The 15572-nt window shown below is 50.5% G+C and overlaps 1 protein-coding gene across 1 annotated transcript in view; it reads right to left on the bottom strand.

The window, feature by feature from the left end:
* The window catches only part of SHISA6 (shisa family member 6), a 325290-nt gene extending 310531 nt beyond the window's left edge, over nt 1-14759 (bottom strand). The window contains 2 exon segments of the mRNA XM_003912357.5: nt 14124-14687; nt 14689-14759. Of these exon segments, the coding sequence (XP_003912406.4) occupies nt 14124-14687; nt 14689-14759 (635 nt within the window).
* Nucleotides 14760-15572: the final 813 nt, after the last annotated feature.

Below are 15572 nucleotides of genomic sequence, written 5' to 3'. Positions count from 1 at the left end.
TTACCCAGACTGGAGTGCAGAAGCATGATCTCAGCTCACTGCAACCTCCGCCTTCTTGGTTCAAGCGAGTCTCCTACCTCAGCTTCCCGAGTAGCTGGGATTAAAGGCCCCCGACACCATGCCCAGCTATATTTTGTATTGTTAGTAGAGATGGGGTTTCACCATGTTGGCCAGGCTGGTCTCGAACTCCTGACTTCAGGCAATCCACCCACCTCGGCCTCCCACAGTGCTGAGACTACAGGCGTGAGCCACCGTGCCCGACCAGTGTTGTTTTCTTTATGTGCAATGGGCTCAGACCTAAACTGAGAGGTGAGGCAACATGCAGGCAGCACAGCCTAATGGCCACACACGGGGATTCTCGAGCCAGAAAGCCTAAGTTGGAATGCTGGCCACTGGGTGGTTGTCAGCAAGCTACTTAAGTGTCCTGCGGCTCTGTGCCCTTGTTGAAAAAATAAGGCCAAAATAATGAGGCAGAAAATAATGTCTGCCTCTTAGGGTTATCATAAAGATTAAATGATGTAATAGTTGTAAAGCACTTATGAGGCTTACAAGGAGCCTGGCACCTTGTAAACACTACATAAATATTTGACTAATAAATAAATCCAAATGTCTACAACCTCCTGATATCTACATCGGATCAGCCTATAGGACCACAATAAAAGCAGAAGCAGAAGGGGGAAGGCTCAGAGGACTGGTGCAGTTATGCCAAACTGGCAACACTCTTGGTGTGGCGGGGCAGCCACATGGCACAGCTGTGGCCATGGGTCATCCTGGAAGGGACCACCCACGCCCCATATTTCCCACTCAGGCCTAAGGATGGAAATCCATATGGCCACACACCAGTTTCTGCTGAACCCTGAACTTGGACTTTGAGAGCCAAATGCAAAGACAGGCTGTTCCTTCCCGCCAGGTCCCCATGGATTTGCTTCCACTAGCCTGCAAAGAAGTATCCAGATGAAGCTCCATTGCAAACGAAGGTATTCACAGTGTGAGCAAAAGAAATCAGCAGTCTAATGGGGCACAGAAGGGCAAACAGATCAAACTGGCCAGGGCAACCCTTTCTGTAAAAGATTCAGTTATTCATTCTTTCTTCTTCCCTTTTTCTTTCTTCCTTTTCTTTCCTTCTTTCCTCCCTCCCTCTCCCTATTTTTCTCTTCTTTCTTTAAAATAATTAGAAACATTGTCATTTCCCTACTCAAGGATCTTCACACTAATGCAAATACCAGAAGGGTACACAAAAAAGACCATTTTAATTCCTACTGACTTTAACTCACGTATTCAGCCAGTCGTTCAGTTATATTTCTTAAGCACCTACTCTGTGCCAGGCACTTCTCTAGGCACTAGAATCCAGGTGTAAACAAAACAAGCAAACGCTCTTGTCCTGTTGACACAGTGGTGTGGGAGACGGATCCCTGTCACAAAGCAAAGCTGCTGTGTAGGGCTGCAGACCAAGGAACTTCCCAGAAGAAACCAGATCTTTAAGTTGCATCTGAATTACCGAGATCCACATGCTGCTCTTAGAAATCTCATTTGGGGTTTCACCATAGAATTATAGCCCCATTTCTGGGTGGACAGCCTCTGCCCCAGTGTGAAGTGGAACCCACGTCCCATGAGGACAGACTCTTAACTAGGGGTGCTTATTTATTCGGGAGAAGGGAAGACTGAACGTGGGCCTTGACTGCTATCTTCAAACACACGTTTTGCCATCCTGCAAAAGAAATGATACGCTCCTTCTGAGTTACTCCAGGAAGTGGATCCCAGTCAAAGAAGTAATTTTGGCTCCCCATGAGAAACAACTAGAATTGCATCCTAATAACAGACCAACTGCCTCCAGAGGTAGGGGCAGCCCTGTCCTAGATGAATGGGCGGCCACTTGCTGTGCACGAGAGGAGGGGGAAGCGGGAAGGTGGTGCCAAGAGGGAGAGTCACTAAAATGCCTCATAAGTCCTCTTCGACCAAGAGAACCCATGAGTTGAAGATGTTAAAAGCAGCATCCTCACGAGACCATTTGCAGATGACATTCTTATCTGAGTGGCGTATGCAAGGAAAACGCATCTCCTCCCACATCCCAGAGCTGTTGAAGCTGTAAGTACAGATGCGGACTGTGTCAGCATGTATGTTTCAGGTGTGCTGAGGGCAGAATGGGCCAGAGAACACACCTCCACAACTTTATAGCCCACATCCCACAGCAGAGGGGCCAAGGGACTCACTCAAGGTCATCGAGACAAAGTGACAGAGTTGGGTCATCCTGTCTCGTAGCTCAGCTCCCAGGAAATGCTCTAAGACAGGGAAAGATGGATGACAACCTCCAAAGGTGAAAGAAGGATTTGGTAGATGTCCCTCGAGAGCCACATAACCAGACTAAGGGAGGGAGGTCAAAGTTCTTTTCTATAAGGGGCACGGCTGCTGGCTAAGTGCCTCCTACCACTTCCTGCAGTAGGTGTGATGCTGTCTCCTCAATCCAAACAGCGGTGCTGGGAACAGTGATTCATGAGCAGACTACTTAGGCCACTGAGAGAGCACCACAGAGAGAGCCAAGGCAGGGCTCGAAGTCCGGGCAAGTTTTCCAAAGTCTGCCTCCAGATCCATAACCTCTCAGGCCCAGCTGGTCATGACTGTGGCAAGAAGCAGAAAAGTGAGCACAAGGATGTAGCATAGCTTATAACATAAATTCTCAAAGCTGAAAGAGAGAGAATTGGATTCTTAAAACTCAGGGAAATAGAAAAAGAAAATAAACAAGAAGTGGGAAAATGAGCGAGAACCCCCAGAGGGAATTGAAAAGGGGGTCTGAAGCAGCTTCCAGTCAGGCATCACCAATTCAGTAGAAATAAGGGCAGGCTAATCCCAATCAATGAAACAGACATGAAAATTCTAAAACACTTTAAAGGAAATGCATTTTTACTGCTTCCCAGGCCAATGCAGGATTTCAAACTCAACTAAAAATAAAATAAAATAAAATTGATCTTCGAAGAGCTACTTCATTGAATAGATGAGAATGATTTGTAATTTACATGCCAATTGTCTACTAAGAGCCTGCCTTTAAACAATCTAACCTTCTTCAGGGTATATGTCCCCTGCGAAATCTCTGCAGTTTGTTTGAGCTATTAATCTGTTCATCGCAGATTTTTATCAGACAGAGAAGGAAAAGAAAAAAAAAAAAACTTTGCCCAGGTCCAATTTGGATAAATTTTGCATTAGTGGCATCTAAATCGATGCAACTTCATGAAGTTACGGCAGGACAAGTTCAAGAGGGCGAGTTGGAGGGAGAGGGGAGAAGGAACACAGCTCGACAGAAGTGTACAGGAATCAAAACAAGGACAGATGGAGAAGATGCGGCAGTGGACAGAACACCGAAAGTAACACGAAGAAACATTTTAATGATGTGACTTAAAAGCAAGGGAGAGATGTAAGAGATCTTTGGCTCCAAAGCCCAATATTCTTCTTTGCGAATGCTTGAGTGTGGGTAAGAAGCTGGCTGTTGATTATCTGAGCACTGAAACGCATTGATATTTCCCATTGCATAAATAGTCTCCCCAAGACTATGGGATACCATTCCTGGGAAACTTCAGGCAAATTTCTCAAGATGCAGCAAAAAATCAGAAACGGCTAACTACGAGTCCAACAGGGAAGTTGGAATCCAGATTCTCCCCCAAGTTCTGGAGCAGCCTCAGCTTTTGAGCCGGCCACATGCCCTGTCACTGCAGGGAGATGGGTTAAGAGGAGTCTCACCTTCAGTCAAAGCCGTCCACCAGCGGTGACTGAGGTCAGAATTCCCTAGTGATTCTATCTGAGCCTGATCCTAGGACTGAGGGAGGAAAACTCCCGTGACAACTCCCTTCTTTGCTACGATAGTGTTTGGTTACCGACCTGCCTGACTCCTAGCCGAGATGCATATTCTCAGGACCTCAGAAAGGAGGGGATGGATGGGCTCTGGAAGCGACTCTCAGATGCCACTTCAAATTAACAGTCACCCCCCCACCCCTCCGCCAAGCCGTTCAGAATTCCAATTCCTCCCACTGAAACAGCAAGGGCGAAGGAAGACAGAAGTGGCTGTTTGGGTGGAAAACACGCTTCCCAGAAGAGGACATTTGGCTAAGGGAACAACGAATATGTCCAGAGGACAGATGTCCTGAGTAATGAGACTTTAATGCCGAAGCTAATGGGAACAGTACACGAGACCAAATGCCAAAAAAGCAAGGAATAATGAGAGTGTTTGCGAAGACTGCAGAAAGCAGTGACTCTTCTCCCAAACACTGGGGAACGGGGGCAAAGGTTCTAGCCACCCAGAGTCTCACTGGGGTTCCTGCGTCCACGGGTCTAGAGAGAGGGACATTGGCTTTAGGCAAGGAGGATCCAAGGCTTCTCTTGCTCCTCTAACAAGGAGTAGGCGTGAGCCAAGCAGGGACAAGAAGGATGAAAACAGGGAGCAGGAATGCTGGGTTCCTGGGGAAGATTAGTGAGATACATTTTCACACACCCTCAAGCAGAGGTGAGTTTCCTGCTCAGGTGGCCCTGGCTGGAGCTGCACACCAGGGAATGTGAGTTCAGCTGCTGCTCACCACCCTGTGACAACCGGATCCTGAGGCGTGTGGCAGGTTGGGAGCTGGAGAGTAAAACACAGGCTATTAGAGTGACCCAGGATTCCTTCCTTTCTTTCCACGTGCCCTTCAGGACAGGGTACTTGAGAGCACCAGAAACAGAGAATCACAGGCAAGGCATGAGTCATTAGGAAGCACAGCCACAAGGGTAGAAATATGGAAGGAATAAAACTAGAACAGGGAAGCAGAAGCAAGTTGGCCAAAATGCTGTGTCTTGTATGCACAATGCTAGATGTTAGAAATGGGGCAGGGTGGAAGAGTTATGATAAATGGAGCTGTTTGTGAGCTCTACATCTCAGTAATTAAAACTAGAAATAGCCCTAGGTCCATACTGTCTCCCAAATCACCTCTTTCCTCCAGTGCCCCTTACCCAAGCTCCCGTCACTGCTCCCAGGAGCTAGGACTCGTGCAGAACTGCCCGGGGGTTCTTTCAATACTGTCAAGTTTTTGTTTTTTTTTTTTCTCAATGAAAATCAGGGTGGTTTTGTTTTATATTTTCTTTGCATTGCCTTTGCTGTCCTCAGCCAGTATCATCTAGTCCTGAAAGAGAGCTCTTTTACTGCCCTGAGCATCTTGCCGCCTGGATGCAATCTGAGTGGGGGCCGCCATTTTGGTTCTGCAGAGCCCTCCTAGGCAGGTCATTTATCCTCCTAGTCCTTCACTATGATAACCAGTCCCAGGGCATAGGAAGGTGGGCCTTTGGTTTCTTAAGTATTCTGAGTATTGCTGACTCCATTACATTCAGGAAGGTGAGAGCCAGCTGCTCCACTGGAGTTCAGAGAGAGAAGGGCATCAGCAATGTACTAGCTGTGTGACCTTGGGCAAGTTACTAAGCCTCTCTGAGTCGGTTTCCTCATCTATATCATGGGCCCCTACACTCAGAGGGGATGATGGGAGGATGCAGTGAGACAATGCAGGTCAGGTGCTGAGCTGAACGCTGGTACAGAGTGAGCCCTCGAGACCGAGCACTCTTCTGAGTATCTCTCTACCATCCTCTCCACTTCCTTGAGTCTTCATCTCACTGAGACCTCCAGTTCTAACTCTGGCTTGTGGGCTTGCATGAGTGATGGGGTTGTGTAAGCTCCTGGGACACAGAGCTTCCACTGTCCTGACACGTGAGCAGAGTTAAGAGGGACTCCCAAGCTCACAGCAAGACTGACTCCTCCCAGAATGCCAAAGAATTACCTTTAGAGGGTTATCAGGACCAGAGGCTCTGCCCCAGCCTATGCATGGGGGCAGTACAAGTGCACAGCCCTTTACCAACCCCCACATCCTGACTGAGATGAATGAATGCCATTCTACCCAGGTAGTACAGCCGTGGCTACCCCACCTGCAAATGCTGAGTCTGGTATTTGTCACCTGCCTTTACACTCGGCCTGCCCCACCCTCGCTCCATTTCGGTGATCAATCCGTCCACTGAAGGCACATTTGGGGGTGGAGGGAGTGGTGATAAATGCACATTAGGAATTGATAAGCAGTGCTCACTGGCAGCCTTATCTTCCTGGGCTTGCAAATATTTCTACGTCATCTATGGCAGTCTGGCCCAGCCAGTGACCCCGTCTGAATGCAGAAGTACAGAGGCGATAGCCCTGGGATAGAAAGAAGGGCAGGCACAGTGAACACACTGGCTCTGACCCCGTGCCTCACTGCATGCATCCCATAAAACTGGGTCCTTTTACCCTCCGTATCAAACTAGGAAGCTAAATTAAGCTAACTGTCTACTATCTCCTGCAGAAATGTGGGACATGCACTTTTTTCACCCTTTCTGGGCAGTTTTATGTGAAATACTTGCTGCAGATTCGCTTCCTTTTTCTCCCTCTGTCTTAAGACCCCCACCACCTGCCTGGCACATGGATAAAGCATCAAACTGATTTTCTTAAGGCGAATAATTATCGTTCCTCATGAGGAGTGGCCTCTTCAAAACAATCATCGTGGACTGCCAGGCACTCCTGTGCAGAGCTGCCATTCTCTCCTCTCTGAAATGCCTCTTCTGGGCTCCTGCCTTCAGAGACAGCTGACATGGCTCCTAGGAGAGCAAGTCTCATTACTGGAGGCACTCTTGATTTCTGATCACCTATTTCATTCATCAGACTCAGCCCCACGACTTGCCATTGCTTACAAGAATCACATCAACCCTAGAAAATAAAAATACGTTACTCTCAGAGAAGGTCAAAATGACATGCCATGGGCCTTCAATGTACTTTCAAGAGAGGGACCGTGGGAACATTTTCTGCAGAAAAATCAGCATGTGGCCTCCCAAGGTGACTGCTTGGAAGGGTGACACATTAGGGTATGTATACCCAGGTTCTTTCAAAGAAAATATCAAGCACATTACAGGGAAAGCCCCCAGATTGCATGCCACACAGGTTATTTTCACATAATGAGTAAGCCCAGATTTCCAGTTTCATTAGCCTGCAGTATCTGGGCCCAGAGCTGAGAAAGAGCAAAACTGGCGCCTATGAATGAGCTTCCGTGGCTTGTAGAGCTATATTCTATGTAGGGGGCCAACCCGGAAAATAACCCTGAAATCACATACACACATACACACTCACACATGTACACACACACACACACACACACACAGAGCCACCGGATGGCGGGAGGTCTCTGGCCTCTCACAGAGGTAAACTGCATTGATCCGGCAGGTCTCAGCATTTCCACTCATCTCTGGGAGAGAGACAGAAAGCATTCACACTGTGAATTTTTAATGACAGATTTCTGCCCACAGTTTCATTCAGTGACTTTTTGCCCGGGTCCACAACTCTTTGGCTTGTGCTGTATTTTCCTTCTTCAATGGTTCGTATTACTCAGAACCTTATAAAAGGATTATGCTCAGATTAGGTTATTGCCCTTTAGAAAGGAACGTGAAAAAAAGCTGCAAAAGGACTGGGGAAGATCGACGGAAATCATTTTAGTGGAGACATTCAGTAGAAACAGTGAACCAGGAGGGGTACAGAAACGTAGGAAAGAAAGAGAAACGAGAAAGCTGTAACTCACATCTCTAAGGATTCCAAAGTTATTTGGTGATGACTAAGGAACGTGCAAAGAGTAAAGAAGCAGAATATATTTTCAGTGAATGAGATGAGTCTGAGCACTAGAACACAGGCGCCCTGGCTTCAACTCCAAGCTCACCCACCCACTAGCTGGGCTCCCTGGCACTGTGATCTAGCCTCTCTGAATTTCAGTTGCCTCACTTGTAAACTTAGGGAACTAGATTAAATGAATTGCTAGCAATGAAAATGTTATAATTCTGTAATAGATGACAAAATAATAGAAGGTACTACCCTGCTTTTTCAGAAGATTCTGGTTTCGCTTCGAGAGATTTAAAAAAATAGCAATGTATCCTGAACTGTTTTAAAATTAGGCTTGCTCAAGGGTTGAGTTCAAGGGACTGAGATCGTCTGAGGATTCACTGGTAACTCTCGCACCCAGCTCTCTTATCCCTCTACAATATCTGCAAAGAAAGACACTAGAGGCCGGGCGTGGTGGCTCACACCTGTAATCCCAGCACTTTGAGAGGCTGAGGTGGGCAGATCATGAGGTCAGGAGATCGAGACCATGCTGGCTAACAAGGTGAAACGCTGTCTCTACTAAAACTACAAAAAATTAGCTGGGTGTGGTGGCACGCACCTGTAGTCCCAGCTACTCAGGAGGCTGAGGCGGGATAATAGCTTGAACTAGGGAGGCGGAGATTGCAGTGAGCCAAGATTGCGCCACTGCACTCCAGCTTCGGCCACTAAGCAAGACTCCGTCACAAAAAAAAAAGAAAAAGAAAAAAGAAAAAAAGAAAGACACTAGAGACATGAAGTCATAAATGTAACTCAGGAAGAAATAATGGGGTGGAGTTTCCCAAGGTAAAGAAAAGAGGGGGAAAATTACAACAGAAACTAAAAAATGAATTTTAGTCTAGATCTTCATATATTCCACCGAACCACAACCCCCTGCCATCACCACGAACCAATCTGAGACATCTCACACTCCTGTAAATTGAAATCATCATTTTGTGGTTCCACAGGTGATATATCATCAAGGGATATGAGCAAAACTGTAAGACAAAATTCACTATAATTTCAAAAATGGATGGTACAGGAGTCTGAATGAGGCGAGGGCAGCAGGGAAGGAGGGTGGTGATCTCCCATGGCCAGGAGCAGGGCAGCAGTTCCAGCACGTGGTAGGAATCCTCGCAGACCACAGAAATTGAGTTAGAAAGGGAAGACCTAAATACAATCTGCCAGTCCCTGGAAAATCAGGCAATGGAACCGGAAGCATGAAGCTTCTTTTGCTGTGGTTCCCTTTTATTCCGGATCCGTAGGACTGTCCGTCTGGAGCTAGTGAATTAACCTCTTTCAATCCGCTCGCTTTCTCAACTGTCTTAACCACTGTTTCCTGCACAATTGATTTGAATCCGCTGCACAGTCAATCCGATCTCTTAATAAAACCAGTTGAAAATAATGAATTAGACTTTTTTCTCTAGTTGTGTCTTGGCAGCCTACAACGGTGGGTAAACTTGGTATCTTAGCAGTCGATTCCCAGAAATGAACGTGCTCCCCACCTTGGGTAGGGTAAGAGGGGAGAAAAAGACAGGTGTGAAGGCCTTCTGAGCTTGGGGAGGGGTAGGAAAGGACATGAAGACAGTGAGCAATGTGACCAAGGAGAATTGTACAGTCTAGGGAATTTGAAAAGTATTTGCATGGTTCCCCTGCTAAAGCAAGAAGGAACCCTGCTAACCTCATCTGTCTAAGGCAACATGTGTCTTATAAGCTTATACGGTGTAGTATGAAACACATCTTGCCCAGGGAAGGTGAGCAGGGCTCATTTGTTAAGTGAATGTCTGCATGTGTCTGCAAGAGCCAGGACAAACCAAGCCCGTGGCACACAAAGGCCAGGCAACGTCACTTTGTCCCTTCAGTGGGAATAATCGACCTCTCACCAGATTGCTTTCCTCCTTTTGCTATTTTTGCTTCTTTCTGCCTTCCCAGCATCCTTCCCCTAGCCCTTCCTCCATAAGACTTCTCCAATTCTTCCACAATTTTCCTCTTTCCCTACAAGCGCTTTTTTTAATTTTTATTTTTTGAGATTGAGTCTCACTCTGTCCCCCAGGCTGGAGTGCAGTGGTGCAATCTTGGCTCACTGCAACCTCCACCTCCCAGGTTCAAGCAATTCTCCTGCCTCAGCCTCCCGAGTAGCTGGGATTACAGGCACATGCCACCACGCCCGGCTAATTTTTTGTATTTTTAGTAGAGACGGGATTTCACCATGTCAGACAGGATGGTCTTGATCTCCTGACCTCATGTGATCCGTCCACCTAGGCCTCCCAAAGTGCTGGGATTACAGGTGTGAGTCACCACACCTGACAAAGCACTGCTTTTTTTTTTTTTTTTTTTTAATTCAAATTAAAAAGAAATAAAGGCAAGGCTAAAACCTTCAGTCCAAAGCAAGATGGTTTTTTGTTTCTTTCCTTCTATATTTGAAGTAGAAAAATAAGTTGACTCTCTATTTAGATCAATTCATTATAGTGAGCTCAGTGCTTCAAAAAACGCAGTGACTTGACAATTCGTTGCCCAGGAGCCTAGGAAGAGAACTCACTAAATCAGCCAGCCAAGGGGCCCTGCCACTGCAGTTATGTAGCCTGTGAGGAGAGAACAGAGCTCTTTGAGTTTCTAATTAATTTCTGGAGGGAGAAAGAGTAGAACAAAGTATTCCCTTGACTTCCCCTAGAAACAAGCAAGAGGACAAACCCAAGATGAAGGGGTCACCTCCTAATACTTTTTCCGGTTCATATCTACCCGGATTTTTCTTCCCACACCCCTAGATATCCCCCCTCACCGCCACCCCACCCACATTCTTTGATCCCCTCCGCTCCTGTGCAGGCAGTGGGAGGACCCAGGGCAGCTCTGATTTCACCAACTGCGTCTCCAGCATCCTAATAGCTTCCTGACCCATCTGTTAATTAGCCATTAAAAAAAGCCACACAGTTCCTCCCTCAGAATGATTCTCATCTCCAAGACACTAATGAATCAACTCAGGGCGAGGAGGAAGGAACAGGTTTGGATGTGAGACAGCTAGCACGAAAAGGAATGTCAAAAAGGACCAGGCTCCCAGACTGTTTCCTGGGCTCAGCCCGTGCCCTTGGCGGCCCTCCCAGAACAAAGGGCCCCTCAGGGGAGCTGTGCGGAAATCACTCGGGAAATAGGAAAATCTGCAGCTTGAGCCTGAGCCCAGGCAGTTTGGAAGAAGGGGAAAAGTAAACTGGGGAGCCTGGTGGGAATTGGGCTTCCAGTTGGCAAAGGTAGGCACGGCTGCCCTGGGGCTCTCTGACCACATCCAGCACCCAGCTCTGCCTTTCAATCCTGTGCTCATCTGTTCCTCCTCCACGGAGTTCAGCTAGCTGAGTTGGACTTGGTACTCATCTGTTAGAATCACTAGAGAGCTGATAGTTTCCCCCACAGACACTCATTTCTCACTCAGAAACACGACAGCAAGGTCTAATCACTTCTGGAAATAATGAAATCTGTTCTTCCCTGAAGGAGTAGAGAGATGAAAAGAAGTCCTACCCTAAGGAATGTGTGTGCATGGGCAGGCGGACGGCTGTCCAGCCTGGGAGCACCGAGGCAGACGCAGATGGTCCGTCCCTTCCCTTCACCCCTGCTCACACTCCCACAAACGTCCCTCTCCAATGAGGCTGTTCTCACTGAAACTCCCTCAGACTCAGCCCCTGCCTGCCCAGCTATCATCTTTAGGGAGAAGCACACACTGAAACCAGCTTGTCTTTCCTGTTCAGACAGGAAACATCTTTGCCGAACTATTTCAAGGAATATGTAACTGCATGCACCTTCACTTCCTCTCTTGACCTCTCAAGAGTGTACATTCTTTCTCCTCCCCACCTTCCCAAAGGAAAACTCACATGGTGTGACTATTTCTCTCTTTCTCCATCACTCCCTCCTGTTCCCTACCCCGATCGCCCAACAAGACAGTCTGCACAAAAAATACTCCCCGAAAGGACACACGGCGGCCTCTCAGGTGTGTGAGCAAAGCGAGAGGAGTGGTGTAGCCGCGTTCACCCCCAGGAGTCTGACAGCAACTCGCACACTCACCCTGACATGCCCCGGAAGCAAGAGGTTAAGTTGGGACACTGCTGTGCTTGAGTTACCCAGAACTCAAAAATAAGTTTTCCTGACCTGTCCAAGGTCATTCATAGAGTGTCGTAGAGGGATCGCCCGTGCTCTGTCCCCCCTGCCGCCCCACCACACACAGACAGGCATTGTCCCCTACCCAACAGGCGCGGATATGATGGTTTCCAAAGCACTGATCAGGCAAGACTGCAGCTGCTGGAAGAGAGGCTGTGAACTGAATAAAATCAGGAGGTGAACTTGAGGGGGAAACATCCCACATTTGCATAATGTTCTGAGGCCTGAAATTCATCTCCCTTCCCGTGGTTACTCCGCTTCCCCAACCCCAGAGAGAAGTTGCCCCAATGGTGTCATCACCTTCACCCTAGTTTGGCGTAAGGGGCGTCAGGGTGGTGGGGAGGGGAAAAAAACACCAAGAGGGAACGTGACCTCTCCAGGGTCATGTGCCAACGCCAGCATCCAAAGATGCCTGCTGTCAGCATTTGAGGACACCGCCCTCTGTATCATCTCAGGCAATGATGAATAAACTCTATGAGGCGGAAGTGTCAGGGCAGCAGGCAGTTTTCCCTGAGTACAGGTAACAACGGTTCAGGGAAGAAAGTAACTTAAAGAAAGATGTGTAGGAATCAACCAGCAAGCAGCTGTGGTCAGAGCAGAAGGTTTAATGAGAGGCCAAGGCCACAGGGGAAGGGGAAAAGGAGACAAGCCTCCAAGTCTTGAGGCAGAGGTGTAACGATGATAACGACCAGCACATCTGCTTCAGGACAGCACCTGCCCATAGGCAATTCCTTCTCTTCTTTCTACACGGAGCCAAGAGAGAAAATTCTTTGCCAACAAGATGCAAAAGACACAGTGTCTTGCTTTTATTTTGCTCACCATCCCACTTGTCCTCTGCATTTGAGAGCCAAGACTGACCACAGGCTGTTTCTCACACAGGAGGATACTTACTGCACTATCTGAGACATGAGCTGCGGGTGAAAGACAGGGTGGAGGCACCTCAGGGTGACCGAGGTCTCCTTTTGGAATCACTCCAATTCCAGCACCCGAGTTTGAGGTACCCACCCTTTGTGGATTTGACTCAATAAAACCTGCCAGGGAGTATCATTTTTCTCAACACCCACAGTATCAAGAAGGAAAAAAAAAAATCAGCTCTTTTAATATGCCTAGAAATTTCTATCTGCCTTTCTCTCTCTTCAGCAAGGCAGGGGTGATTAATGTACACAGGAGCGAGGAAGGAGGTTTTCAGGTGGTAAGGACAACAAGCAGGACGCAGAGAAGAGCTCAAGGTGAATGGGTCAGTGTGGGGACCTGCAGGGCTGACCGACAAACAGTAGTCTGGGGGGTGGTCATGGTGACTAGGGCAGTGCTCACACCATGCACCAGAAATGGAGGCATCTCCTGGGGCAGCGTTTGTTCCCTGAGAGGACTCTCGCACCACGTCCAGACATCCATCAACATGAGGGGGCTGGAAGCCAAGCTAACTCTGCATCCCCTGGGTGTGTCATTCCTAGAGTTCTAAGGGGAGGCTGGGTTTCTGTCGTCCCCTTGGCTTTGACCTCCCCAAGGGCTCACTGTGGGGGCAAGATGGTGCCTCGGGGCAGGATTCAGAGTGGAACCAGGGACTGCCATAGTTTGAGCTCTTGGCGTAAGTTTTGGTAGGAGGTAGCCCCCACTCCCTCTCGAATGTAAGCAATGAAAGATGCCCCACCAGATTTAACACAGGCAAGAACTGTTAAGTCAAAGTTCTAACTACAGGGTTTCAAAGAACAAGTCCTCCAGTCTCAGCAGGAAAGATACACATCCCACTTCTCAGGATGCAATGAGGAGACACCATCTGTGCTTGGTCAACATGGAATGGAGAAATCTTTATCTCTACTTCCGGCAGAAGGCATCCTTTCTATAAAACCCCAATTCCTAGTGTACAAGAACGTCTCAGTTGACACTAAGCCACCCGGTACCGCTTTCAGTAAGGTTCCAACATCGGTCAGTTTCCTACATTGAAGATGACACTCCGATTTGACTCAAAAAACTAAATGCCATTAAGAACCTACACCAAAGTGCCCACATGCCAGGAGAGGAAAGCAGAACCCTGGATCCTCATCCAGGATTACAGAATTTGTAACATTCTTACACTTGGAACTGCACGCACTCTACCAATTTCTTACTCTGCCTTGTAAATCCCCCTACCACCAAAGCATGCATTCCCGGTTCTGAAGAAATGGAGGAGGGGGCACAAGAAGACCCTGATTTATTGCATGCAAAAGGAGCGATGGTGGAAATAACTTAAGAGGGCCAGGGGAGGTGTGGCGAGGCCAAGAGTGAAGAGGACAGGGGAAGCAAGTTGAGAGGGTGAGGCCGCGAGGACACCAGGGCGCGCGGCACGCGGCGCTCTCACCTGTGGATGTTCATCTCCCGCGGAGGGCGGTGGGCCTTGTCGTAGGAGACCTTGGCGAAGACGCCGGCCACGATGACGAAGGCGATCACCCCGCAGGTGATGTAGACGGTGAAGTTGGTCTTGTCCTTCTCCGGGTCGTACTTGTTCTCGGGCCCCGGCGACACCACCTTGGTGCTGGGCGTCTGTACCCACACCGGGCTCTGGTAGTTGGTGCACTGGCGCTGGTCCAGCTTCTCGTGGCGCTTCTTGCAGCAGAAGCGGTAGTAGCAGGTGCCGCAGCAGTACAGGTAGCCGCTCTCGCTGTTGTTACACTCGAACTCCTTGTCGTACTGGCCGCTCACGTCGTAGTAGCCCCAGCACGTCTCGTAGGTGACGGTCGCGCTGGCCGCTGCCGCCGCCGCCACAGCCGCCGCGGGTTGCCCCCGCCGGCTTCCCGCCTCCGAGACTCCGGGCGCCCGGGCGGTACCGTTCAGCTCGCGGCCGCCCCGTGCCAGGGCGCCCCCGGCCCTCCGGCCCCCGACGGCAGCGCCGCCTGCGCTCAGGGTCCGGTTGGCGGCGCGATCATATTCCGTGGGCGCTGGCGCAGGTCCAGGACTCCACGGAAAGCAGCAGCAGCAGGAGGCGCCGCAGCGCCATGGTGGGGCCGGGCGGGAGGGCGCGGGGAGGCTTCCGCGGCAGGCCGCTCCCCCGGCGGGCCGGGCTCGGAGGTGATCCGGGCTGCGCGGCCGGGCTGAGGCGCTGGAGCGGCTGGGGCGGCGCCGGGGCGATGGCGCCATCGAGGCGCGGGCGGCAGTGGCGGCGGCGGCGCGCGGTGCGCACGGACCGGCCCGGCGCGGGCTGCTCGGGACTCCCTTGTGGCTGCGCGCCGGCTCCGCGCTCCCCCTGCGGGCTCGGCGCGCCTCCCGGGTAGCCCCATCCCCCGCCGGCGGTGACGGCGGCCCCAAGCTCGGCTCGACTCAGGCAGGACCCGAAGCGCGGCTCCGGGCGGCGGCGGCGGCGGCGTGGTCCCGTCCGGGCGGGTCCTGCGGGACAAGACGGGGAGCCGGTCACGGGGTGGGGCGACTGGCGCTCCGGGAGCAGGAGGGGAACCGCGGGTAGGCGGGCAGGGAGGGTGCGCGCAGCCCTCGAGGAGAGAGGCTTGGGGCCGAGAGGGGCTTAGAGCCCGCTCCCAAGACGGGGTCCCGCGGCCCTGCGCGCCTGGAACCGAGGGCGCACGGGCCGCCCCTCCAGGCTCAGCTCGGCCGCCCAGGTTCCCCAGCCACCCGGCCCCGCAGCGCGCTCCCGCCGCAGGCTGGCTCCCTGGGACGGAGCCGGCTGAGGTTGGGGTCCGGCGGCGAGCCGGGAGAGCGCGCGGCGGCTGGACCTCACTCACTCACCATGCCCGGCTGCGACTGCAGAGGCGGCGGCGGCGGCGGCGCCGGGGCGAGGCGGGAGGGCAGCGGCCGGAGC

The sequence above is a fragment of the Papio anubis genome, chromosome 17 (genome assembly GCF_008728515.1).
Source record: "Papio anubis isolate 15944 chromosome 17, Panubis1.0, whole genome shotgun sequence".
Classification (NCBI taxonomy): domain Eukaryota; kingdom Metazoa; phylum Chordata; class Mammalia; order Primates; family Cercopithecidae; genus Papio; species Papio anubis.
Note: the sequence above shows the minus strand (reverse complement) of the source record. Positions and strands in the feature narration are given on the sequence as shown.